The sequence below is a fragment of the Bos taurus genome, chromosome 22 (assembly GCF_002263795.3).
Source record: "Bos taurus isolate L1 Dominette 01449 registration number 42190680 breed Hereford chromosome 22, ARS-UCD2.0, whole genome shotgun sequence".
NCBI lineage: Eukaryota > Metazoa > Chordata > Mammalia > Artiodactyla > Bovidae > Bos > Bos taurus.
The window spans coordinates 21,397,424-21,423,043 of NC_037349.1; the positions used below are offsets into that span (position 1 = coordinate 21,397,424).

At 45.1% G+C, this 25,620-nt stretch overlaps 1 protein-coding gene across 1 annotated transcript; it reads right to left on the minus strand.

Annotated features, from left to right (window-relative positions):
* Positions 1 to 3,200: 3,200 nt before the first annotated feature.
* BHLHE40 (basic helix-loop-helix family member e40) lies at positions 3,201 to 8,842 on the minus strand. Its single transcript, NM_001024929.1, is given in 5 exon segments — positions 3,201 to 5,512; positions 6,813 to 6,936; positions 7,938 to 8,045; positions 8,306 to 8,375; positions 8,537 to 8,842. Coding segments are annotated over 5 exon segments (1,239 nt in total). The 5' UTR covers positions 8,617 to 8,842; the 3' UTR covers positions 3,201 to 4,655.
* Positions 8,843 to 25,620: the final 16,778 nt, after the last annotated feature.

Here is a 25,620-nt window from a genome sequence, read left to right on the forward strand (position 1 = left end):
CCAGTTTGCCTGTAGGGCTAATTATTTTTTTTTTTTAATATATTTATTTATTTGGCTGCATGAAGTCCTAGTTGCGGAGTGCAGGATCTTTGGTTGCAGCATATGGGATCTGATTCCCTGACTAGGGATCCAACCCAGGCCCCATGCATTGGGAGAATAGCGTCTTAACCACTGGACCACCAGGGAAGTATCAGAGATGGTACGTGGGCATATTTGTAAGGATGCAAATAAAAATTCAGGTGAATAACTTCATCCTGAGCCTGTTATCTCCTTCACGCACTAGGGATCCTAGTACCTATTCCATGGGCCTATACTGAGGATTAAATGGGATATTGCATGTCCAAGCCCATGTCACAGAGCTCAGTTTAGAAGTAGTTCTACACCAGAGAAAGGGCATGGCTCTGTCCTTTATAGAATGTGTCACCTCTGAGGAGGCTCAAATTTCTCCTGTCTTAGCTCCAGTTTTTTCACTTCTAATTAATACCTACCCCTCACAGTTGTTATAGGAAGTAGAGATAATTCACATAAAGTGTTTAATATATTGCCTGGCATAGGGGTAGTACTCAAAATCTGGTAGTAACTGTGACAGTTATCACTACTTCTATTATTATTATGGCTGGCATTGCTATTATTTAAAGGGAAGAGCAATGGGGTTGAGTAGTTAAGCACATAGACTTTGGAGACAAATTGCCTAGCTTTAAATTTCAGTTCACCTCTGGAGCTGTGTGACTTTATGCAAGTTACTTAGCTTCTCTGTTTTTCTCTACCATATAAGGAAGATAATAATTAAACCTACCTCATGGAGTTGCCCTGATAATCAAGTTTTTGTGTAGGGAGTGATTTGAAGAGTGGGAAATAATAAGTGCTACAAAGTGTTTGCTGTTAGTAATAGCAGTATTAGTATTATTACTAGTGTTCACAACCAGACTCTGAAAGCCTTTCCTTTGGCTCTGATTAAGAAGAGCCACAAACCAACACAGTCACCATTCCAATAATGGTTTAGTGACTCGGAAGCTGTGTGACCGTCTGCAAGTTAACTCCCCTCTCTGATCCCGTTTTTACTTCTCTCTAAAATGTAAAGTATAATAGCAACGATAATGGTACTTCTCGGTTGTTAGGCTTCATTAATGAGCGATGACCCGTGGGAAGCTTCGAGCTTCTAGATAATTAGGCTCCTGTTCCAACGCCCTGCTTAAATCCAGCTCCGTACCCCACCCAGCCCTCCCTTCCCCCCGCGGGAGAGTGCTCGGATTCCCTCCTGCGGGGCCTGAGGGGGTTGCTGCCCAGCGCCTGCTGCCAGGCCCTATTCTGGGGGCCGAGCGAGCCCGTGGCCGTGCCAAGCTTCCCCGGGGATCAGGTTTCTGCTGACGCGGTGCCAGGCACGTCTGCTTCCAGGAACCGGCAGCCGCATTTAGCCGCGGGCCGCACATGAAAGGGCTGCAGTCGGAAACGTGACGTTGTGTCAACAGGCGAGGCAGGTCAGCGCTGGGTGAGACCATCCCGGCAGCCCGGAGGAGGCTCACGCCCTGTCTGAAGGCGGCCAGATCCCCAGTGTCCGCTCCCCGGCCCCAGAGACCGAGCTGCACCCCCTCACCCGCGCACACACCCCTGTTTCACAGAGGTCCTCTTTGTCCTGAAGGGGCCAAAGACTTGGAGTGCGAACCCCTCCTTCCGCATCTCTCTCCGAACCACTTGGAACCTGCTGGCACCGGCCTGGAAAGAAGGTCAAGGGCAAGCTAGAAGCAGAGAACAAGGCAGAGGGAGGGCTGCCCCTCTGAGGGGTGTCTGATAGACTCCAGCCAGGGGATTCTGGGTTGATGCTGTGTGGAACCCTCAAACCCTTTTTAGTTCAGGGTGCCGCAACCACTTCCCTCTGCCCCCACAGCTATTCCCTTGAGTCACCAACTGGGGAGGAGAGGGGGACAGGCAAAAAGATTCTGGCCTTGATTTCAACCCCCTGCTCCATCCCCAAGATAAACTTGATTTATTTAGGTTTTTACCCAAAATGTCTAGCCAGAAGAGCTTAGCAACTCACGGGGCAATTCACAGTTTAATAAGCAGGAGAACAGGAGCGCCAGTCCCTAAGTTGCTGGGAGAAAGAGGCCGGTGCAGAGTTTACTGTTTGCTTGCTACAGGATGTGTCAGACGGAGCTCAGAGTCCTTTTTTGGTGAATCAAAGACAGGAGTGAGGGGGGGAGATGCCAGACTGCCAGTTCATTGATCAGACCACCAGCTCATCTCCTGACTCCTCCCTAGACACATGCTGCCTGGGGACATCTCAAGCCAGGCAATGCTCGCTCGCCTCTGCTGGCTCATGAGCAGACAGGGAAGGTGACATTTGAAGCAAACAGACGCCAAGGGCAGGTGGCGTCTCTGCCTGGCTGAGAACTCCCTGGGGGCAGGTTCCCTGCATGGGCTCCAGACAGCCAGAGGGTTCTGGAAGATGCTTGGGGATCTGAAGTGTGGTGAGCTGGGCACTGGCCATCAGGAAACATCAGGACACCTCTGAGAGGGAGAAAGCGGCAGGCAGAAACACTCATCAACCTGGTCATTTCCCACTTCTTTTCCCATGGAATTTTTTCTTTTCTTTTTCCTAAGAGCACTTGACTAAGGAACACCAATATTCATTCACACACAAACACACCCAGTGAGAGGAAGTCCAGGAAGGATGTAGAAAATAATCATGGAATGTTGCCTTCAGCAGCAATAGGACAGGATATGGCAAATCCATTAGACCTTGCTAAACTTGAAAAAGTTAGACCTCCTTGGCAGAGGTGCTATCCCCAGCAGTAATTATTATTGCATAATAATCCATTAAATCTTCTTTCAATGTGCCTACCCCTCCAGCAAGCTCCCCAGACATTGAGGCCCATGATTTCAGACGCTTATTTTCTGTCAAGTTCTAAGGACCATGACAAAAGCAGACTGGGGGAAACATAAGCTTTTTGCTGAACTTTGGAAAGAGGTGTAGGGTGATTGTGAACATCTGGCAGGGGTTAGTTTAAGAAAACAATGAAACAAATATTTACCTACTAAATTGACTAAGCTTATTCTGTCTGAATGTGAGTTACAGGAAAAGCTGAATGAAATTACACCAAGGTTAACTAGTTGTTGCCTTCAGTCAAGAGGGGAGAGCAAGAGATAGCCATATCACACACCCTTAAGAGTTATTTAAACATGCAGGAGACCATCTTTCTCTTCCACAGGAAAAGGATTATTTTATTAAGTATTTTAAAACAGCTACTTAACATTGACTCATAGATAAAAATATTTACAATTTCACACCTTCAGGAAGGCTCCAAAATATAAACACTGTACCTCTCCCTAGAGAAAAAAAAAATTATTCTTCTCTTCAAAAACAGGAATACATTCATTTTTCTCACTTTTGTAGATCAAGTAATTATACAAATAAACATCTGAAACATTTTCCTTTTTAATATATTTATATAATATATATTTATAACAGTTTTACAAATAAAGGCAATGACTTTATACCAAAATAAAAACAGGAAAAGAAAAAGTTAAAACACAATCAGCGATTAAGCATAGTGCATTTCGAAAAGCTGGTGCAGGGCTAGCTGGACAAGTCAGAAAAGTACTCTGGACCAAAAATAAAACATCTTTTCAAGGAGACAGAATTCTTTTATCAGGAAGGACACTCCATGTGCTATTGGGCGAGGGCAATTAGCCTGCAGAAAGGGTCTTGCTGTGCCAAGGGCTGGTTAGGCTTTTAAGAAGCTAAGCTTGGTTAAAAGGAGTTTTAGGTTAGAGCTGATAACCGAGTCTGGCTTTGCTTGCTGAAATGCTTTTGTGCACTTCAGGGTGCTTGGCAAGCAGGTGCCTGCATCTCTCAGACCCTGGTTTGGTTCCCTGGACAGCGAGGCTTGTTTCCAGGTGAGACTAGAAGCAGGTGCCAGAGTCCCAGGGGATTCCTCCCTCCTCCCCTGGCAGCTAGGCTTGTACCAGGGGGCCCTTTTCAGTTCCTTAGGAAGCGAATCACTAGGAAAGCCTGAGTAGGGAACTACATTCTCTTTATTCATCTGAGGCAGGTGTGGGGAGCAGACCTGTGGAAACCTCCCCAAACCACTACCGTGCTATGCCAGTGTCTGCTACCTCACCACTTTGGAGAAAGTTCAGTCTGGCTGCCCTCTGCCCATACGGTGAGTCACGGCAACAACATAAGGGAGAAGGGTGGGGTCATCAGAACTGGCTGGGAACAGCACTCTGGAAAGCCCTCTTTTGAAAGTACCTTTTTCTCAAAGCCACAGACCCGGCTCCCAAAGTGGAGACTGACTCACAGATCAAGACTTTGCAGCTTTTGGAGATTCAGCTGCTTTGTATTAGAAGGGGCTACTCTCTGGGAGGGGAAAGGCCCAGAGGTCTGAGACAATCCCCCCTAAGTCTCCTGATGTCAGGCAATCCTTCACAAGTTCCCTACGCCCAAAGGAGCTTTAACGTCCCATACCAACACATAATGCATAGTCACGCACACACACACACACACACACACCACACACACACCTGAATCTTCTCTCCCTGCCTCAGATGATCTTGGCATACACACTGGAACAATCTCGCTGCACTCACAAACACATTTTTTGTTTTTTTGGAAGTAGGGAGGAAGGAAAGCAAAGCAGCAGGATCCCCTAAATAGTTTAGTCTTTGGTTTCTAAGTTTAAAGGGGGGATCTGCTTCAGAGCTTGGAGCAGGGCAGAAGAGTCGATGGCAGGATGGGTCGGCAGGGGAGAAGGGAGTCTCTGGGGCATGAGCAAGGGGGCCGAGATCTTGTCTGGGTTCATGAAGCTGCTGAGGGCTGCGGCAGAGGCATTGAGACCTTGGTATAACACTGGGACAGACGTGGGGTACCAGCACTTCTCCAGCATGGGCAAGTAGGCAGTTGCTGACGGTGGGATCAGGTAGAAGGGCAGGCAGAAGGGAGGCTGGTGCGGGTGTGGGCCCAGGAACGGGGAGCTGATCAGGTCAGTGCTAGTGAAAGGGCCTTCATCATCAGAGAGCTGCATTCTGCTCTTTTTCATGGGGGGTTCTTCGGATTCTTGCTTAATAGCACTGATCCTTTCTCCCATGGTGAACCTGCGTCCATGATCGCTTTTGAAGTATGGCTGCTCGACACGCAGCTCACTCTTCTCCGATTCTCCTCCGTAGCCGCTGTCTGTGTCTGTATCACTGCCACTCTGCTCGCCGCTCGAGTGGGCGAAAGTTCGCTGGATGACTGGCACACAGTTTTTGCCTGGGCCTTCGGAGCCTTTGGCCAGGGAGCTGGGTTTCTCCTTAAAGTCCATTGCTTTGGGGGCTGGGTCTGACGGCTTCCTGGAAGTACCGCCCTGTAGAAGCTCGGAGACCACACGGTGGAGGTGGGTGACAAGCTGTGAAGATTTCAGGTCCCGAGTATTCTCATGCTTGGCCAGGTACTGAAGCACCTCCCGGGCACATGTCTGGAAACCTGAGCAGAACATCTCTTGACCTGCTTCCACATTTCTCCCCGACAGATCACCTGGATCAACACAGATGCAAAGGAAGACATTTCAGAAGGCTCTGTGGTTCACATGGATACCTAAGTTCCAAAGATCCTGGGGCTTTCCTTTTTGTTAATAGCATTTGCTGATTGTATTTCTAACTCCAAAAGTAATATGATCAGGGGAAATTTGAATTACACCAAAAAGTATAAAGAATAAACTAAAAATCATCCATAATTATACCTGTCAGAGATAAAATATGATTTGTAATGGCCGTATAATATCATAGGCATAGACCACATTTAACAGAGACAGACGGTTCCCCCTCTTGTTGCATTTATAAGGAATTCTTGAGTTTTCATTATAAGTGACACAGCCATAATCATCCTAGTGTGCTCATAACCAGAGTCAATTTACAGAACATCATCATCATCATAGCGAGATGGACAGTGACCAGCCAAAAAATGAGAATGAAGGAGCCATGTCACCTAAAGTACGCTTATTTTCAATGGCTTATACAAGTTGCAGTCATGCTGCTATATTTAAAGGCTACTTCTAGGTCTTTCTCATATAGTCTGTCCATGATCCCCAGGAAGTTAGGTATGATCATCTTTCTGTTTTCAATGAGGCAACTGGCAGAACGACTTGCTAGGTTTTTGTGATTCTCATTGTACTAGTTTGGAAAGGAGGGGAGAGAGGAATGAGGGAGTGGGTAGAGGAATTTCTCCCTCGTTTGTACAGGATTATTTGGAATGGGTGAGACCAGACGGTTAGATGACTGTGATTCTCTGGAAGTCCGTAGAAATGGGTGATGAAACTTCAGTGGTTTCGTTAGATTGTGTAATTCACCGAGATACCTAGTGGCTATTCAGGGAACCACATGAAATGCAGGAAAAACTACTGCTGTCATCCTGCCAGGTTCATACCACACACCGAGGGATAAGGAAGTGGAGAAACATTAAAACACTGGGGCATACCCATGATTTATTCTCCAGTGAAACAGGGCTAAGGAAAACAACTGTAAAACACCCACGATGCAAATTATAGGTGCCTTGGCATTTTCAAAGTGGGGGGGGGGACTCCCAGAACCCCAGAAACTCTTAAGCCAAAATGCCACAGAAATATTTCACCATTTGACTAATATGTATTCATGCCAGGTGGCACACAGCAGCATTCCAAATGAAGTCTGACCTTTTAGGAAAGATAAAACAGCATCTCCCCCAACTAACGTGCATAGGCAATTTGTTGCAGGAATGTTTCTTATACCAGATGTTGAGCTCACAGGCTCTCTATTTGTGCTAGAACTCTAAGGAGATGATAGCCAGACATGGTACTCACCAGCTTGCAGACCGCTCTGCAGGGCAATGATTTTCTGCTGTTGTTGATCAATTAGGTTTGTTAATGCTTTCACATGCTTCAAGGTAAGTTCAAGAACCACTGCTTTTTCCAAGTGACCCAAAGTCTGGAATAAAAAGAGCCTCGGTCAGCAGTGAGCTCAGAGAAGTCCCACCTCTGGGATACTAATTAGCCATGAGATTTGTCAGTCGCCTGGGCTACCCTCCATGGGGTCGCAAGAGTCGGACACTACTAAGCGACTAAACCACCACCACTGAATGTCTCTAAAGGGGGATAAAAAAACTGTTCTTGGTTGGCTAAATTAAGTTTTAAGTTTATAGATGATGTTTAAAAATACGTATATATGCATATATTTTTGATTAGAGGACAGCAAACAAGTGTCCCCCATCTTTGGAGGCATTTTGGAAGTAGCAGCTAGCTCAGGAGAAAGCTTTGACAGATAAATTTTTCCAGCAGCCGTTGCTGACCTTAACTCAGGGGAATCCGGAGATAACATTTCTCTGCAGTGGTGTCAACCCTAGTAGAGACTTCTACTGTGTCTGGCAGCCAAAAGGCTTTCCCTAGTTTCTTTCCTGACACCCTGTCATAACTTCTAGATCATCTACGCTTTTTTGTTGCTTCCTAAATACTAGTTTTTCTCCTAAATTCTACTTTTTTCTTCTTTCCCCAACCAAAGGCTGCCACGCTAGTAATCTATTGAGGATCGCCAAGAAAGGACAGGACGTAAAAAAAAAAAGGGACACATCAAAACAAGTCCTCTTATTTTAAAAAGGGATTCGGGGAAGGGGGTTAAAAAAAAAAAGTGGGTTGCTGGATTTGCTCAATGTGGGAAAAGGAGAACCCTGAGAATCACCTTAAACTCTAGCAAAGGAAGGCCGGCTGGTGTTGGTGCCAAGCTGGACAAGTACAAATGATTCTTATCTCATTTGCACGAGGTTGCCAGAAAATTCTGAGACTGGAGAAGGGTACCCCCAAACAGAGCCAGCCACTAGCTAGGATCCAGCCATCTGGTCTGCAGTTCCTGGCAGAGCCTGCAGGCGGCGGGTGACCCTCGCCCGCCCTTTGGGCAGAGGAGCTGGTTTGGAGAGGGGCCAGCTTCTCACTTACTGTAAGTTTGAGATGTTCGGGGAGGAGATCCTTCAGCTGGGCGATGCACTCGTTAATCCGGTCACGTCTCTTTTTCTCGATGAGCCGGTGCGGCAGTTTGTAGGTCTCCTGCAAAGCGCACGGAGAGATGGTGGGCGCGGGAGGAAGGAGGTGAGAAGCGCTTCTCCTTCCCCACCCCGCGGCAGAGGAGTCCCGGCAGTGGAGCAGAGTCACACCCAGAACCCTATCTGCTCCTTCTTCTCCAAGCCACTCAGTAGACACAGGGCCCACACCTTGCATACTCCCCTCCAACCTTAAAGTGAGAAAACTTTTATTGGAAACTTAGCGCGTGCGAGGGCCTGGGGTCCACAGGGGCGCGGTGCTCTTACCTTGCTGTCCTCGCTCCGCTTTATTCCCCGCCTCGACTTGTACACTTGGTACATATGGGCAAAATCCATCCTGCAGGGAGAGGGACGAGAAAGGGTCATGACTTGCGCATCGGTTGCAGGAACCCTGACTGGCAAGAACCCCCGGATGCACCCAGAACTACTTGGAGTTGAAAGCCGCGCAGAAGGCAGGACTGGAGTTGAGGCTTGAAGGGGCCAGGGGTACCAACTTACCCTGATAGGTCTCCGGGCTCCAGTCCTGGCGCTTTGGGCAGGCAAGTGGGGGGCGGTTGCGCGCTGGGGATCCGCTCCATTGCGCTGCGAGCCGGGGCCACTCTGCGCTCCTGTCTGCAGTGGTGGAGCGTCGGGTGAGGACTGTCGTGGAGGAGGTTTCGGGGGTCTCTCCGCAGGGTTTCCTCTGAGTCAGAGCTCTCTGAAATCCGCTGGGCTGCGAAGAGCTGCGGCTTTGAGGTACTGCTTCAGTTGGGGGCGTGCATGGTGTACCCGCGGCCTCTGGCTCCGGCTCTGCGCACAGACTGGCGGTGTGTGCTCCCAGTGCCGTCTGCGCGGTGCGAGCCAAGTGAATGAGAAGTGGGGCGGGCGGGGAGGCGGGAGGGAGCGCGAGGGGGGGGGCGGTTAGGGCGGAGTGGGGGGGGGATGGGGGGGGAGCCGAGGAGTAATGGAGAGGCTGCGGGCTGGGTTAAATGGGAGCGAGTGGGTGGGTTGGAGCTACGTGTTCTACCCTGTGACTCCAGGCACGTCTGGCCGCTGCCGGGGAGGGAAGGAGCGACCTGCCCGCCCTCCCCCGGCTTCATCACATGAGTCTCACGTGTTGGACAACGCTCCCGCGGCTGCGAGGGAGCCCCCACCCCCAGCCCCGGCCCCCAGGTGTCTGTGGCTGCCTTTCCCCGAAGAGGGGGTTGGCAGGGCAGTCTGGGTCCTGCCTAGCTGGGCGGGGGGCGCGGAAGCTGGAAGGGGCCAGGGAGCCAGCGAGGTGGTGGGGGGAGGTTGGTAACGTGGGCGAACCTGCCCCAGGGAAATGAAGTAAGTTCCCGTCTCCTGGGAGGGAACGGGGGAGGACGGATCCGCCCGCGTCTGACTCAAGCCGGGAGAGGAATATCCCCTCGCTAGCTCCAGCCCAACCCTCTTCCTCCTCCTCCCCCCGCGGCCCGCTCAGAGGAACCAGCGCGCAGCGGAGGGAGTCGCCCGGCCCCCTGCCTTCCCCAGAGGCTGGGGTTTCTTTCCGCGCCGGCTTCCCTGCCCCCACCCCTCGGCCCCGAGTCCAGGAATCGCCCGCCGTGGGGAGGGGCCGAGGAGGGGCGGGGCGGATGTCACCCCATGGGAAGCGGGCTGGCAGCCAAGCGCAGGGGCAGGCGAGGCCGCCGTGGAGCACGCTGCGCGCACCTGACCCGCTAGGCTGTGCGCCGCGGGTCCCCGGCTTCTTTGGAGCTGCGCTCCCGGGGCACAGTCTGCGTGCCGGCGGACACCCACTTGCGCACCCCCCAGGGTGCCCCAGTGCCCCCACCCCCCGCCCCGGGCCACACTTCGGCTGATCAAGCACAGAAAGAGACCGGGCACGGTGCCCTGCGTTTCCTCCCTCCTCTGCCCCCACTGGAGCAGAGGCGCCCGGGTCCCCTCCCCTTGGGCTGCAACGTTACACAACCGCGGCAGCGGCGCTTGCCCTGCGGCAGCGCGGGGCGTGACACTTCACCTGGCCTGGGCTTGGGCCGCAGCGCTCCTGACTGTGAGCCCTTGTGCCCCGGCCGGGGACCGAGACCCCCAGCACAGGAGCTCCCAGGGGTCGGGGTCGGCCATCTCCCTCCTGCCGGGGACTTCTGCAGCGCATTGTGCGGTCTGCAGCCGGGGCAGGATGGAAAAGAGAGACTTGGAAAAACTACCCATCACGCTGACGTCTTAGCGTTCATTCACTCGACAAGCATTGGTTGAGCCCCCTACCCTGTGCCAGGCGTTGTGCTTAGATACGCTGCCAGATACACTGTAGGTGAATCGAACACAGATGCTGCTCTTAAATTCACAGGAACCTCTGAGAAGGGCTTACCCTGGGAAATGAGGGGAAGGCAGTACTGGGAAAATTGTATTGGTGCTGCTGGCAGAGAGACGGGAGAAGAAAAGATAGAAAGTGTGGGCTTAAAAAATTTGGGGGGGTATTAAGAAAAAATTCTTTTTTAAAATTTAATGTGAACCACAATGTCTGGGCAGAGGAGGAGAGGAGGACGTTAACCCATCGCCCGGAGCCTGGGGCAGAAGGGCCTCCTCCAAACGGCTCCAGATCTCTGCAATCTCACTGAGGCCGCCCGAGGCCCCCACCTACTCCCCCGGAAAAGTCCGGCCTCTGTGACCTTCTAACTCTGCCTGGAGCAGGGAAAACAGCTGAAACTCCAAGCCTGCTGTGTGAGCAGCGCTGATGCTGTCAGAGGAGGGAGCCAGTGGAAATTCATGACTAAAATAAGGCCTGGCTGGGGATTTCACTGACCTCTGTGCTGCCCTGCCCTGTAAAGTTCGGGGAGTTGAGAGATGACTGTGAGCCTTTCCCACCGTGCCTCGGGTCAGTTACCCTGCTGCCGAGTGACCTGGCTGTGGGAAGGATTGAAAAAAAACAACAACAAAAAAACGGGGTCAGTGCTGGAACCTGGTGAAGATCAGCCTCGGGTGCAGTTGAGGGGGCGGGTAGGGGTGGGCTCAGTCTTAATTGGCAGTGTCCTTGACAACCTAGAGATCTGGGATTCACACGTTGACCAAACTGGGAGTGGATTTCCTTCAGGTCGCTTTGGAGAGCTCCCACTTCCTGTTTATGTTTCACAACCGTCAAACTCATTAGCAAGTGTGAGAAGTGCCTCCTTTTCTAAGTGCTGACTGGCCTGACCTCGCCTGGGGGCTCAGCATCCCTCTGTCCTAGAACCTACTTTTGCTGGCTTGTGTTATCAGCCATTTCTCTGGAGGTGATGCGGCTTCCTGCCAGGAAGGGGGCAAGCAGGACCACAGGCAGGAGGGGACAGGAGTCAGTTCTGGGTTTGTGCTTTCAGTGTAGGGTGACCTGCTCCATTGTCAGAATTTAATAGGGGTGAATGAAGAGTTGTCATGACTGCGGCTCAGCCACAGTTGCACCAGGAAATAAGTACAGGGGAAGGATGGAACACATGTCCCCCCCCAGCGGTCACTCTCCCCCAGCATACCCCTCCCCCCAACCAGGAGTGAACCCAAACAGTTCAGATTCCATGGCTCAGAGCTCAGTGTCATTCCTAGAATGCTTTGAAGTTATCTATACTTTTTGCCCTTACCTGACCTACAATGGGAAATAGCAAAATGGATCGTTTCCTACGTTTTGTTTGTTCCAAATGTACTCTCAAGCATCAAGGATTATCCCCACCTTACCGAAGTGCTACTGCACCAGGTTATATTACTTTTAATGCTTCTCTTCTCTCAAAGCTTATGATTATTTTTTATTGAAATAAAATAATTCCTTCTCCTCATGCAGCTTTTCATCCTGAAGAATCTTAATATTTCAGTTTGTCATCTTTTGTAGATAGTTGGTTTAGTGCTTACCGTGTGCTAGTTTTTAGACTGAATGTAAAAACATCGTACAGGTTCATTTACTTCTCACCACCACCTTATTGGGCAGTCATTAGCTCATTTTTATGTTTATTTAACACATTTAATGAGAACAACAATGTGCTGGGCACTGAACAATGCCCAGGAATATATAATGTATCCTCTTGAGGAATTTGAGGCTCAGGGAGGTTAAATTACCTACCTCAGGTTATATAGCCTGAGATTAGATCTGGAATTGAACCCCAGGTTTGTTGGACTCCAAAGCTTGAGCTCTTAATCACTATACTTGAGGCTACCTGGTAGGGCTCTTTGGGTTGTGCACTGCTCAACTCCAGGGGGAGCCATTCACATTGCAGTCTGTGTGAAAGCATCCTCTAGAGTGTTGCAAGGCAGCACTGGGCAGCTGCACTGGGTAATCCTGATGGTCGGTAGCCCTCGCCTCTGTTTTGTTTCTTCTCAGTGTGCAGAGATCATATTTTTGGACAAGTAAGGACAAGATTTTTCTTTACTAGTGAGGCTCAACATTTTGGTGGTCTGATGCTGTGTGTTAGAAATAGTTAGGCAGGCCCCTCCTAGCAGGAAATTAGAACCCACAGACCCCTGCATATATCCACACATACATACATCATCACTTTTTGCAAGTTGAAGTCTCACAATTTTTTTTCTACCACAGTTCACAGTAAGAAATACATTTTACATCATGACTCAACATGTACAAACACTCGCACACACTCCCAGAAGTATATTGGAACACAGGGCAGTCAAGGCTTGGTTGGGATCACTACCAATATTTACAACCACTATTCTCTTTCCCATACTCTGAGCAGCCATTGCTCGCTGAAAAAATTTCACCATTTAGGAAAAAGCCAGCCTAATGGATTTCAGACAAAACATTTACAAAATAATTTCTCTTTGATATTCATTCTAACATTTTCTAGTCTTGTCTAGTAAATTTTAAAGAATATTTTGGTCTTTACTTACTAAATTGAGTTTTCGATCCATCAATACATCCTGATCAACAATTTGGAAACATGCTCTGCAGTAGAGAGAGTGCTGACATTTTGGCTTGTCCCACCAGAAAGACATCAATGGCACCTACACACTTGCAGATCTTCCAGATCACTTACAGAAATGTTAAATACAGCTGCTGGTCCTGGATGAGTTCAGTGGTGTATTCAGATGAATGAGTTCAAATGGTGTCTCCTTTCGGGACATCCTTGCTTTATGTTCAATTGTAGGAGTAAAATATTCTGAGTTTTGTTGACATGCATCATGTTATGTGTTGGTTCCTTCATCCAGTTAAGGAAGTTTTCTGCTATTGTTAGTTTGCTCACAGAGTTTATCATAAAAGGATGTTGAATTTGTCAGATACTTTTTCTGCATCCAACAAAACAGCCATGTGGCTTTTCTCTTTCTTTCTGTTAATATCATGAATTACAATTTTAGTGTTCAATCAACCTTGAATTCCTGAGGTAAGCCTATCGTGATCAATGTATTACCCTTATTTTTATTGTTAGATTTAATTAGCTAATAATATATATTAAGGATTTTCATGTCTATGATTGTGAAGGGAAATTACGTGAGGTTTTCTTTTTTTTTTGTAATCTTTGTCAGGTTTTAGCATCAAAATAATGCTAGTCTCATAAAACAATTTGGGAAATATCCTATCTCTTTTCTGAAAGATATTAAGTGGGGTTGGTACTATTTCTTTCTAAAATAATAGGAGAAGCTCATTGGGCCTAGAGGTTTTTTGTGGGGGGAATGCTTTTACCATGAATACATTTTAATAGATTTCAGGCTATTTAACACTTTTATTTCTTCTTTTATCAGCTTTGGTAATTTTTTTTCATGAAATTTGTCTATTATCTTTAACGTTGTCAGTATATTGGATAGTGTTATCCTTTTAATGTTTATGTAATCTATAGTGACAAATCTTTTTTACTTCTTTTGAAATGTTTTTCTTTTTTTTCTAGATCATCTTACCAAGATACTTATCAATTAATTATATTAATTTTTGCAATTATCCATAATTTTGAATTTATTGATTTACTTTGCTGTCTGTTTATCTTATATTTTATCAATTTCCTCTTATTTTTCTTATTCCTTTTCTTTTAGTTATTTTATATTTAACTTGTTCTACTTTTTCTAGTTTCTTTAAATGTAAAATATTATCATTGATCTTAAACCTGTCTTCTTATTATAAATATCCAAAGCTAGAAAATTTCCTCTAAGCCCTGTTTTCCCAGCATTCCACAGTAGTTAGTGTTTGTGTTTTCCTTATCATTCAGGTCAAAATATGTTGTATTAGTCTTTGTGACTTTTATTTGATTCACAGGTTATTTAGAAGGGTATTGTTTAATTCCCAAATATTTGTAAATTTTCCAGGTAACTTTTTCCTTTTTCTTTTAAAATAATTAGCCACAGGAAGTTATTAAAATAATATAGAGAAGTTGCATGTATCCTTCACCCAATTTCCCCCAATGGTAACATCTTACATGACTATAACACAATATTCAAACAAGGAAATTAACATACATACAAATTACAGCGAGTTTTCAGTTTTTACCAGTTTTCCATGCATTCACTTTTGTGTGTGTGTATAGAGTTCTATGTAATTTTATCACACGTGTCGATTAGTATAACCACCACCTCATCAAGATGCAAAACTGTCATATCACTGCAAAGTCCCCAGCTGCTGCCTCTTTGTTATCAGACCTGTTCCCTTCTCCCATTCCTAATGTCTGGCAACCACTAGAATGTTCTCTGTTTGTAATATCATGTTAAGAATGTTATAAACATGGAATCCTGTGGTATGTAACTGTTTGAGGTTGAATTTTTTTCTGCTCAGTGTAAGCCTCTTGAGATCCATCCAAGAGGTTGTGTGTATCAATATTAAATCTCTTTTTTTTTTTTTTTTAAATTTTTTTGTCATTTACTTTTTTGGCTGTGCCAAGTCTTAGTTGTGGCATGTGGGATCTTTTTGTTACTGCACATGGAATCTAGTTCCCTGACCAGGAATGGAACACAGGAATTGGGAGCACAGAGTCTTAGGTACTGGACCACCAAGAAAGTCCCACTAGTAAGTTCCCTTGTTATTGATGAGTGACATTCCATGCTGTAGATGTGCCACAGTTTATTTAATTATTCATCCACTCAAGGTCATTTGAGTTCCATTTTTTTCTGCTATTAGAAATAAACCTACTGTGAACCTTTTTCTACATGCTTTTGGGTAGACACAAAAAGCTTTCTTCTCTAGGATAAATGCCCAGGACTATAATTCCTCATATAGTAATGTGCATTTGGTTTTTAAGAAAATGACAAACTACTAGCCAGAGTAGCTGTACCATTTTACATTCCCAGTTGCAATGTTTGAGAGATCTAGTTTCTCTGTGTCCCAACCAGTATTTGGTCTTGTCACAAGTGTTTTTTTTTTAACTTGTTGTTCAGTCACCCAGTCATCTCTGACTCTTTGCAACCCCATGAACTGCAGCACGCCAAGCTTCCAGGTCCTTTACTATCTCCCAGAGTTTGCTCAAACTCAATGTCCATTGAGTCGATGATGCCATCCAACCATCTCACCCTCTATTGCCCCCTTCTCCTCCTGCCCTCAGTCTTTCCCACCATCAGGGTCTTTTCCTGTGAGTTGGTGAGTTGGCTCTTTATATCAGCTTCAAAATCAGTCCTTCCAATGGTAAAGAATCTGCCTGCAATGCAGGAGACCAGGGTTCCATCCCTAGGTTGGGAAGATCCCCTGGAGAAGGGAATGGCAACCCACTCTAGTATCCTTGACTAGAGAATCCCATGAATAGTAAAGCCTGGTGGGCTACAGTCCATGAGGTTGCAGAGTCAGACACGACTGAGCAACTAACGTTTTAAACTTTAGCTTGTCCAAATAGGTGTGTAATGCCAGGTATCTTTCTATATTGGTTTCTAATTTATTAGTTTTGAGTCAGAAGGTATACTCAATTTGATTTTAATGCTTTGACATTTATTAAGCTATCTTTCATTGCTGAGCATATAGTCTAGCTTGATGAATGTTTCCTGTGGGTTTGGAAAAAATATGTATGCTGTAGTTGTTGGGTGTGATATTTTATCAAGTCCTTTGGGTCAAGTTGGTTGATAGTGCTGTTCAAATAAGGGCTTCCCTAGTGGCTTAGATGGTAAAGAGTCAGCCTGCAGTGCAGGAGCCCTGGATTTGATCCCTGGGGTGGGAAGATCCCCTGGAAAAGGAAATGGCAACCCACTCCAGTATTCTTGCCTGGAAAATCCCATGGACTGAGGAGCCTGGCGGGCTACAGTCCATGGAGTTGCAAAGATATCTCTATGCTGATTTTTTTTTGTCCAAAATAGAAGTGTTAAAATCTCTCCAACTATAATTGTAGATTTGTCCATTTCTGTCAACTTCCACTTTATACATCTTGGAACTTTCTTCATAGTTGCCTGCACATTTTGGATTGATAGGTCTTCTTGATAATTTTATTCTCTGATTAGAAGTTTCCCTCTTTCTCTTCAGTAGTACTCTTTTTAAAATATTTATTTATTCATGGCTACCTTGTGTCTTAGTTGCAGCGTGTGAGATTTTTTTATTGTGTTGTGTGGCCTTCTCTCTCGTTGTGGTGCTTGGGTTCAGTAGTTGCAGCTCTCAAGCTTAGTTGCTCTATGGCATGTGGGATCTTAGTTCTCAATCAAGGATGAAACTCATATCTGCTGCTTTCCAAGGTGGATTCTTAACTGTTGGACCACCAGGAAAGTCCCTTCAGTAATATTATTGTCCTGAAGTATGCCTTTTCTGATATTAATATAGCTTTACATGTTTTTTATATTTAGTGTTGGCATAATGTATGTTCTTTCTCCCCTTACGATTTCAACCTGTGTCTTTTTTTTTTTTTTAAATCACGTTATTTATTTTTGGCTGCTTTGGGTCTTTGTTGCTGTGTGCTGGGTTTCTCTCATGGCAGTGGAAGGGGCTACTCTCTTTTGCTGTGCACAGGCTTCCCACTGTGGTGGCTTCTCGTGCTGTGGAGCACCGGTTCCAGGCACGTGAGCTTCAGCTGTTGCAGCACAGGGGCTCCGTAGTTGTGGCGTTTGGGCTCTGGAGCCCATGGGTTTCAGTAGCTGTGTCACAGGGGCTCAGTAGTTGTGGCACATGGGCTTTAGTTCCCTGGAATCTTCCTGGACCAGGGTTCGAACCCATGTCCCCTGCATTGGCTGGCAGATTCTTCTCCACTGCACCACCAGGGAAGTTCAACCTGTGTCTTTATAATTGAATTGTATGTTTATAAACAGCCTATTGTTAGATTTTGTTTTTATATTAATTTAACAATCTGCCTTTTGATTGGAGTGTTTAATATATTTGAGATAATTATTAATATGGTTGGGTTTAAATCTCCCATCTTGGTACTTGTTTTCTGCTTATCTCATTTATGCTTTGTTTCTATTCAGATTTTCCTGCCTCCTTTGGATATGTTGAATTTTTTTAATCATTCCATCTTATCTCCTGTGTTTAAGTACACTTCTTTATGGTATATTCTAGTGGCTATTGTTGAGCAGTGGTTCTTAAATTTTACCTGTGTTAGAAACAGCTGGAGGTCTTATTAAAACACAGATTTCTGGGCCATACCCAAAGTTTCTTATTCAGTAGGTCTGTGATTGAGCTCAAAATTTGCATGTCTGATAAGTTCTCAGATGCTGAAGATAGAAATTTCAGCTCTAAAGGTTATGCTCTGTATCTTTAAGTTATCACAGCCTACCTTCAAATAATACACTACAAAGTGCTTCTATACAACTTGGTGGTTGTGTAAAAACCTTATAACAGTTCTTTTTACTCTTCCTCTTGACCCTTATGCTATTGTTATTTTACATTTTACCTGTAATATGCTATAAATTTCAAAATGTTGGTGTTTGTTTGATTTTTGGCCATGCTTGTGGTATGTGGGCTCTTAGTTCTCCAACCAGGAATCGAACCTATGCCCCCAACAAGAGAGGCACAGTCTTAACCACTGAATTGCCAGGGAAGTCCCTACTGTTACTTGCTTTAAACAGTCAGTCAGTCGTGTCCAACTGTTTTTGACCTCATGGACTGTAGCCCACCAGGCTCTTCAGGCAAGAATACTGGAGTGGGTAGCTGTTCCCTTCTCCAGAGGATCTTCCTGACCCAGGGATCAAACTTGGGTCTCCCTCACTGCAGGCAGATTCTTTTACCATCAGAGCCACCAGGGAAGCCCAAAACAGTCAGTAGTCCTCTAAAATATTCTTCGTACACAGATAGATAGACAAAGATGAAAACATATTACTTTGAAAAGGTCTTTGACATGTACCCATATACTTATCCTTTTTGATACTCTTCACTTCTTCCTGCAGATATGAATTTCCTTCTGGTTTCCTTTCTGTTCATTCTGAAAAGCAAATGTTAGCTTTTCTTGTAGTGTTGATCTGCTGGAGATGAATTCTCCCAAATTTTCTGTCTGATAATGACTTTATTTCATTTTTGAAGTATATTTGAAATATATTTTCACTGGATATGGCATTTGACAGTGTTATTCTTTTAGCATTTTAAAGAGGTTCTATTTTCTTCTGGCCTCCATTGATTCTACTCAAGAGTCACCTGTTATTTATATCTTTAGCCTAAAATCTATGTCTTCTGTTCCCCTCTGGCTGCTTTTCAGGTTTCACTTGCTGTTGCTTTTCAGCAGTCTGGCTTGATTTATTTAGGTGTGGTTTTCTCTATATTTATTCTACTTGGGGTGTGCTGAGTTTCTTCTGTGACTTGATATTTTTCACCGGTTTGGGTGAATGTTAGCCAATAAAGTTTCAATGATTTCTTCTGCCACGTTGTCCTTCTTCTCTTATTTCTTTTCACTATTTACATGTATGTTGAATTGTTGGAAAGTAGCCCAAACATTGAGAGAAGGCAACGGCACCCCACTCCAATACTCTTGCCTGGAAAATCCCATGGATGGAGAAGTCTGGTGGGCTACAGTCCATGGGGTCGCTAAGAGTCAGACACGACTGAGCAACTTCACTTTCACTTTTCATTTTCATGCATTGGAGAAGGAAATGGCAACCCACTCCAGTGTTCTTGCCTGGAGAATCCCAGGGACGGGGGAGCCTGGTGGGCTACTGTTTATGGGGTCGCACAGAGTCGGACACGACTGAAGCGACTTAGCAGCAGCAGCAGCAGCAGCCCAAACGTTATCAGATGCTCAGTTTCCTCTGCTGTTGAGTCAGCAACTAAGCTTGTATAATGAATTTATTTGTGATATTATGTCTGTTTCATTTCTAGCATTTCCATGTGGTTGTTTTTTTCTGGTTTCCATTACTCTGATGAAATTCCCCATCTCTTCATGCACGTTGCCTTCCTTTCCATGAGATATTTTGATAGTTTTATATCACAGGAATTTTGTGCTGTAATACTAGTTTGATCATTTCAACCTCTGAGCTGTCTCTGGTTCTATTGTTTCTCTTCTATATTAACCATGAGATGCATTTTCTTATTTTCCCATAGATCTTGAATTTCTTATTGCACGTTGAATATTTATAGGAAAAAAAAAAAAAGAGTACAGAGTAAGTAAAGTGAGTGTGTGTGCATGCATGCTGAGTCGTGTTCAACTCTGTGACCCCATGGATTGTCACCCACCAGGCTCCTCTGTCCATGTAATTCTCCAGGCAAGAATACTGGAGCACGTTGCCATTTCCTTCTCCAGGGGATCTCCCTGACCCAGGGATTGAACCTGCATCTCTGGGATCTCTTTCATTGGCAGACAGATTCTGCACCACCTGGGAATACTCAAAAGTAAGTAATAGTGACCTCCCAGAACAATTCTTTTCTAATATGAGAGGCTGAGTCAGTGTGACTGATACTTGATCAGGATCTGGGCTTCATTGTAGCTTTACTTTGATTCACTTCACTACCACTTTCAAGTGTTTTGAGGGTAAGATAGGACTTTCCCTTCATCAGGGCCTGGGATCTGAGCACTGACAAGATTCTTGAGACCTGCCTATTCTTCAAAACCAAGCTAGGAGATTTCGACTTGTGGGAAGTCGCTCTTTGCTTTACTGCCCAACTGCTAGCTTTTTTATTTCTCTTCGACTTTTGCCTCCTGCTTTCTGCACCCCTAAAGTCTACCAGACTTTTTGTTCCCTGTAGGTCTTAGCAGCTCCCTAATCTCTGTGAAAGCCTCAAATGCCTCAGGGATTCCTTCTCAGCCCTTCTTCCCTGCCACCAGCTTCAGCGAACTACTTCTATCTCCGTGTGATGTCTCCTGGGACAGGTTAGATAGGTAGGTGTAGATTAGCTTTGTGACTACTGCGTCTCAGTCCATGGGCAGCTGTGACCAGTTTGGTGAAACTTCAGCTGAATTCTCCTTATCTCCACCAACCACAAACTCTTTTTCCTTCTGCCATTTCACCAGAGGCGAAAATGGCTCTGGGTCTCTTCTCTCCTGTGTAGAGCTTGTCATTTTGAGTTTAGTTCATTTAGGTTAATTGGTGGCCTCAATTTCTCTGATGGGTTTTAAAACTTGATGTTTATTTTGGGCTTTCCTGGTTTGTTTTGATTGTTAGGGTGAGAACGACAGTCTCTTGTAACCCTTTACATCTGATCTGTAAGCAGAAATCCCCCAGATAACTGCCTCTTTTTTTTCCTCCCAAAGTGAGAGGGTTTTTTATTTTATTTGTGTAGTTATTTCCCTGCATGGAGTCTCAGCCGTGACACGCAGGATCTCCACTGTGTCCTGCGGAATCTTTTCTTGCAGCGCACAGACTCTCCTGTGTGGCGCGCGAGCTCAGTAGCTGTGGTTGTCGTGCTTAGTTGCTCTGTGCGTGTGGGATCTTAGTTCCCCAGCCAGGGATTGAATCCACATCCCCTGCATAGCAAGGCATATTCTTAACCACTGGACTACCAAGGAAATCCTGATAACTGCCTCTTACTAGAGGTGAAAAGGTGTGTAGGGATCAGAAGGAAGAAACCAATTGGTAGTAACCAAAGATTTGAAAGACGAAGCCAGTACAGGGAGTTGACAAAATAAAGGATAGTAAAGGTTTGAACTCTAGTCTGTCAAATAGGTGCTAGTGTGCTAATCACACACACACAGAGAAAGAGAGTCGAAGAAGAGGTGCTTTGGGCACCCAACAAGTGACATTTATTTTGGAGAAAGGACTTGCACCCAAGTGTGCCGTTTTCTTCTTTTAGAGAATATCCCCCTCCCTCATATATCTCTTAGGGCAGTGATTTTCACATTTTACTCTACATACAAATCTCCTGGACATCTTGTTACAATTGAGATTCTCTCCTACTGGGTCAGGGGTTAGCCTTGAGATTCTGCATTTCTAATGAAGCTCCCAGATCATACTCATGGTATGAGTAGCAAGGTCTTCCTGGTAGTTCAGGAGTAAAGATCTGCCTGCTAATGTTGGAGATGTGGGTTTGATCCCTGAATTGGGAAGATCCTCTGGAAAAGGGAATGACAACCCACATCAGCATTCTTGCCTGGGAAATCCCATGGACAGAGAAGCCTGACGAGCCACAGTCCATGGGGTTGCAAAAGAGTCGGACACGACTTCGTGACTAAACAAGAAAATGTACACCTTCATTTTTGGTTTGGTGATAAAAATGGAACTTAGAGTCATGCAAGGTATAGAGAAAAGTGTTATTTTAGTATTCAGGAAATGTGTGAGAGGCAGCTTGTAATTCATCAAAGTGGCTTCTTTGGTGGAGGTTTAAGTTTTCCTTGAAGTGGGCAGCTGCCATGCTGGAAGCTAGGGTCAGAGGCAGTTTATTGCCATAAGGAACCACACTTTTTACAGCCCTGCTCTCAGGCCTGCTTAAGTCCCTGGAGTACCCACTCCACAGCGAGGGAAGGATGGGGAGAGAATGTGGGGAGAGGGTTTGGGTAGCATTAGGGAGCCCAGCCAAGTTTGGCTATCTGAGTAGTTCCAGCAATGACAGGAGGAGACAATGGTTATAAATTAGCATCTGAATCCCACCACCCTTTCCAATGACCAGGGTTTTTTGTTTCCACCAGAAGAGACTTACCAACTGAAATTTTATAGCTCTGATTTTAGCTATCCATCCTACATTATATACAGAACGTATTCGTGCATCAACAGGAGAGAGACATTTTCCTCTCATTTTCTGTGTTTAGCAGTACAGCACTGATATCAAACAGAGATGATTAGGATCCAGACCATCTTGTTAGTAAGAAAACATGGAGAAATCTAGAAAATAATTGCAAACCAGCTGAAGAAAAAGATTTAATTAATAAAACTTTGCCTCTCATAGACATACAGAGGGAGGTAGTTTGAGGTTGTGTGTGTGTGTGTGTGTTAGTCGCTTAGTCATGTCTGACTCTTTGTGACCCCATGAATTCCTCTGCCCATACTATTTCCCAAGCAAGAATACTGGAGTGGGTAGACATTCCCTTCTCCAGGGGATCTTCCTGACCCAGGGATCAAACCCAGGTCTCCTGCATGGCAGGCAGATGCTTTAACACTTAAGACACCAGGTAAGCCACTAATTAAAGAAAATTTAAGGGATTGCAGTATTTATTTAACAAAAACATTTGCAGTCAGCTGTGTATCTGTGGGTTCCACATCTGCAGATTCAACACATCCCTCAAAATTCCAGAAAGTTCCAAAAAGCAAAACTTGAATCTGCCTCTAACTGGCAACTATTTACATAGCATTTACATTGTGTTCGGTGTTGTAAGTAATCTGCAGATGATTTAAAATTGAGAAGATGAGGTGCTTAGGTTATATGCAAATTGTGGCTCAGCTGATGCAGGAGACCTGGGTTCTATCCCTGGGTTGGGAAGATCCCATGGAGAAGGGAAAGGCTACCCACTCCAGTATTCTGGCCTGGGGAATTCCTTGGGGTTGCAGAGTTGGACACGACTGAACGACTTTAACTTTCACTCACACTATTTTATATAAGGGACTTGAGGTTCCTCAGATTTTGGTATTCATGTGGGTGGGAGGTGTCCTAGAGCAAGTCCCTTGTGGATTCTGAGGGAAGATTGTACTGAGAGTTTTCCACGTACCAGACACACATGAACAAAACTGTCGTGACTGGATTCAAGAAGCTTACAGTTCTCATGGTTGATTTTATTCCTTTGAAGGATATAAGAAACTTGAACTAGGTCAGGTGAATATGACATGCATTTCCTTTGGACAATTGTTCAATGAGTAGACAGGATTATTTGAAATGATCATGCTTTTTTTCCCCCTACAAACAAGTACATTTGAAGTGGAAAATAATTTGTTGTCTTAAGTACTTAAACCAAGTTTCTTCAGACCTCACTCATACTGTTTGTTTTCTTGAGTTGTACCCTTTCTTTTCTACCACGACAGGGACAGGTTTGTGACTGACCAGTGCTCTCAAAGAGTAAGGCTATCATTAAACAGGGATTGATAAATAAGGTTATGAGGCCCAAGAAAACTGGGTAGTATTGTTAGAGGTTAGCCAGTCCTTTGGTGCGATGAGACTGACATGGATGTGAGAGACTTGTGTGACTTACTTAAAGTTTCAGTTTGCTCATCTGTAAAGTGGGGTGATGATAATAGCTACCTCAGAGTCATTCTGAGGATCAAACTAGACAATGTGTTTAAAATGCTGGTGACAGTGCCTGGCACGTGGTAATGATTCTATTAATATTTGTTGATACCATGTATTTTCCTTAGTAGAGTGCCAGTAGGTGGTTCAGTGGTAAAGAATCTGCCTGCCAGTTCAGGAGACACAGGAGATGTGGATTTGATTCCTGGGTTGGTAAGATCTCTAGAGGAAGAACTCTCATCCCATTCCTTGGTATTCCTGCCAGAAGAATTCCACGGACAGGGGAGGGGAGCCTGGTGGGCTATAGTCCATGGGGGTTGCGAAGAGTTGGACACGACTGAGCACACATGCACAACTGCATAGCGTATCCAAGCATTTTGTCACATAGATGTAGTTTGGACATTAGTAGTACAGTCATTTTCTCTGAAAAATGTACTGAAGGTGACCTCAGATTCTAAGACTGGGTGTATGTTCTGTACAAACTTTTGGTTGTTCTTTGGACCAGCAAGCAGGGAAGCAATTTTAGAGCCCTTAGCTTTTCGCCCAGAAAATGGTTAACATTGACCTATGTCACCCTTCCCCAGTAGGGTGATGTTGTCTAGAATAACCCAACAGATGTTTTTTGTTTTTTTGAATAAGTAGATAAAATCTTAAGTTTTAGCTTTTAAAGTATATATAAAAGATAAGTAGATTCTGAGGAATATGAATTCATGTTTATAAGAATTGTGATGAGACTCATTTTAAGTTACCTTCCTTTAGAATCTAAGAAAAGTTATAGAAGTTTTTAGAATTAACCTGCATAAATTCATCACACAAAGAATCATGCAGTTCTGTGGAGGTGTTCAGAGTTCTGCGGTTTTTGTCTACATGGTGCTGAAACTTTTGAACAATTCAAACAATTGTCCAGTATTTTTTTTTTTTTAATAAAATAAAAGTTTTTAGATAAGCCTGGTTAGTTTAGACATCTGATCTGGTGGCCAGCTGTGCAAATGGACTTTGCCTGAATATATCTTTCAATAAAATTTGGCAGTAATAGGAACTTGTGATAACAGGAACAAAGAAAAGTAGACAAGCATGTTTAATAAAGTTCCACATCAAAATGGCCTAAAAAATAGAGTATGAAACCCTAGCCAACTGACACTTTAAAAAGCATCCCAGAACCATTCAGATTATAAAGTGTAGTTATCTCTTGATTACATATAGGAGATCATATATTCATTCATTCAGCAAAGATTTATTGAATGCTGTATTGGTCTGCTTGGGCTGCCATGATATAATACTATAGATTGGGTGACTTATACAAGAGAAATTTATTTTGAAGTTTGGAAGTCCAAGATCAGGGACCTCTCATGAATTCCCTTCCTGGCTTTCAGATAAGTGCCTTCTTAATGTGTCCTCACATGGCAGAGAGATAGAAAGAGTCTGTCAGTTCTCTGATATCTCTTTTTATAAGGACACTAATCCCATCATGAGGGCCCCACCTTCATGACATCATCTGAACACTACCTTCCAAAGTCCCACCTCTAAATACTTCCACCTCTAAATACTATCTGCTGCGCCTGCTGCTGCTAAGTTGCTTTAGTCGTGTCCGACTCTGTGCGACCCCATAGACAGAAGCCCACCAGGCTCCCCTGTCCCTGGGATTCTCCAGGCAAGAACACTGGAGTGGGTTGCAGTTTCCTTCTCCAATGCATGAAAGTGAAAAGTGAAAGGGAAGTCACTCAGTCGTGTCTGACTCTTAGCGACCCCATGGACTGAAGCCCACCAGGCTCCTCCATCCATGGGATTTTCCAGGCAAGAGTGCTGGAGTGGGTTGCCGTTGCCTTCTCCAAAACAGTATCTAAATACTACCTAAATACCTTGAGGGTGCAGCATCAACATACGAATTTGGGAGGGACACAGTTTAGCCCAAAGCAAGTGCTTTCCTGTATTTGGTACTAGAAATATAAATATAATCTCTATCCTTCTGGAGGGAGGATATAGACTATAAATGAGTAAACAAAGTCAATTAATTTCTGAATGTGGTGACTGCCATGAAGGAATTCGACAAGGTATCTAAAAAAATAATGAGGCAAGAGATGAGGAGGCCACTGGCTCTTCTCAAGATGGAATGTTCCAGCTGACACCTGAGGAGTGAGAGGGAGCCACCATCAGAGACAAACCAGGAGAAGGCCATTTGACAGAAGGGGCTGCAAGGACC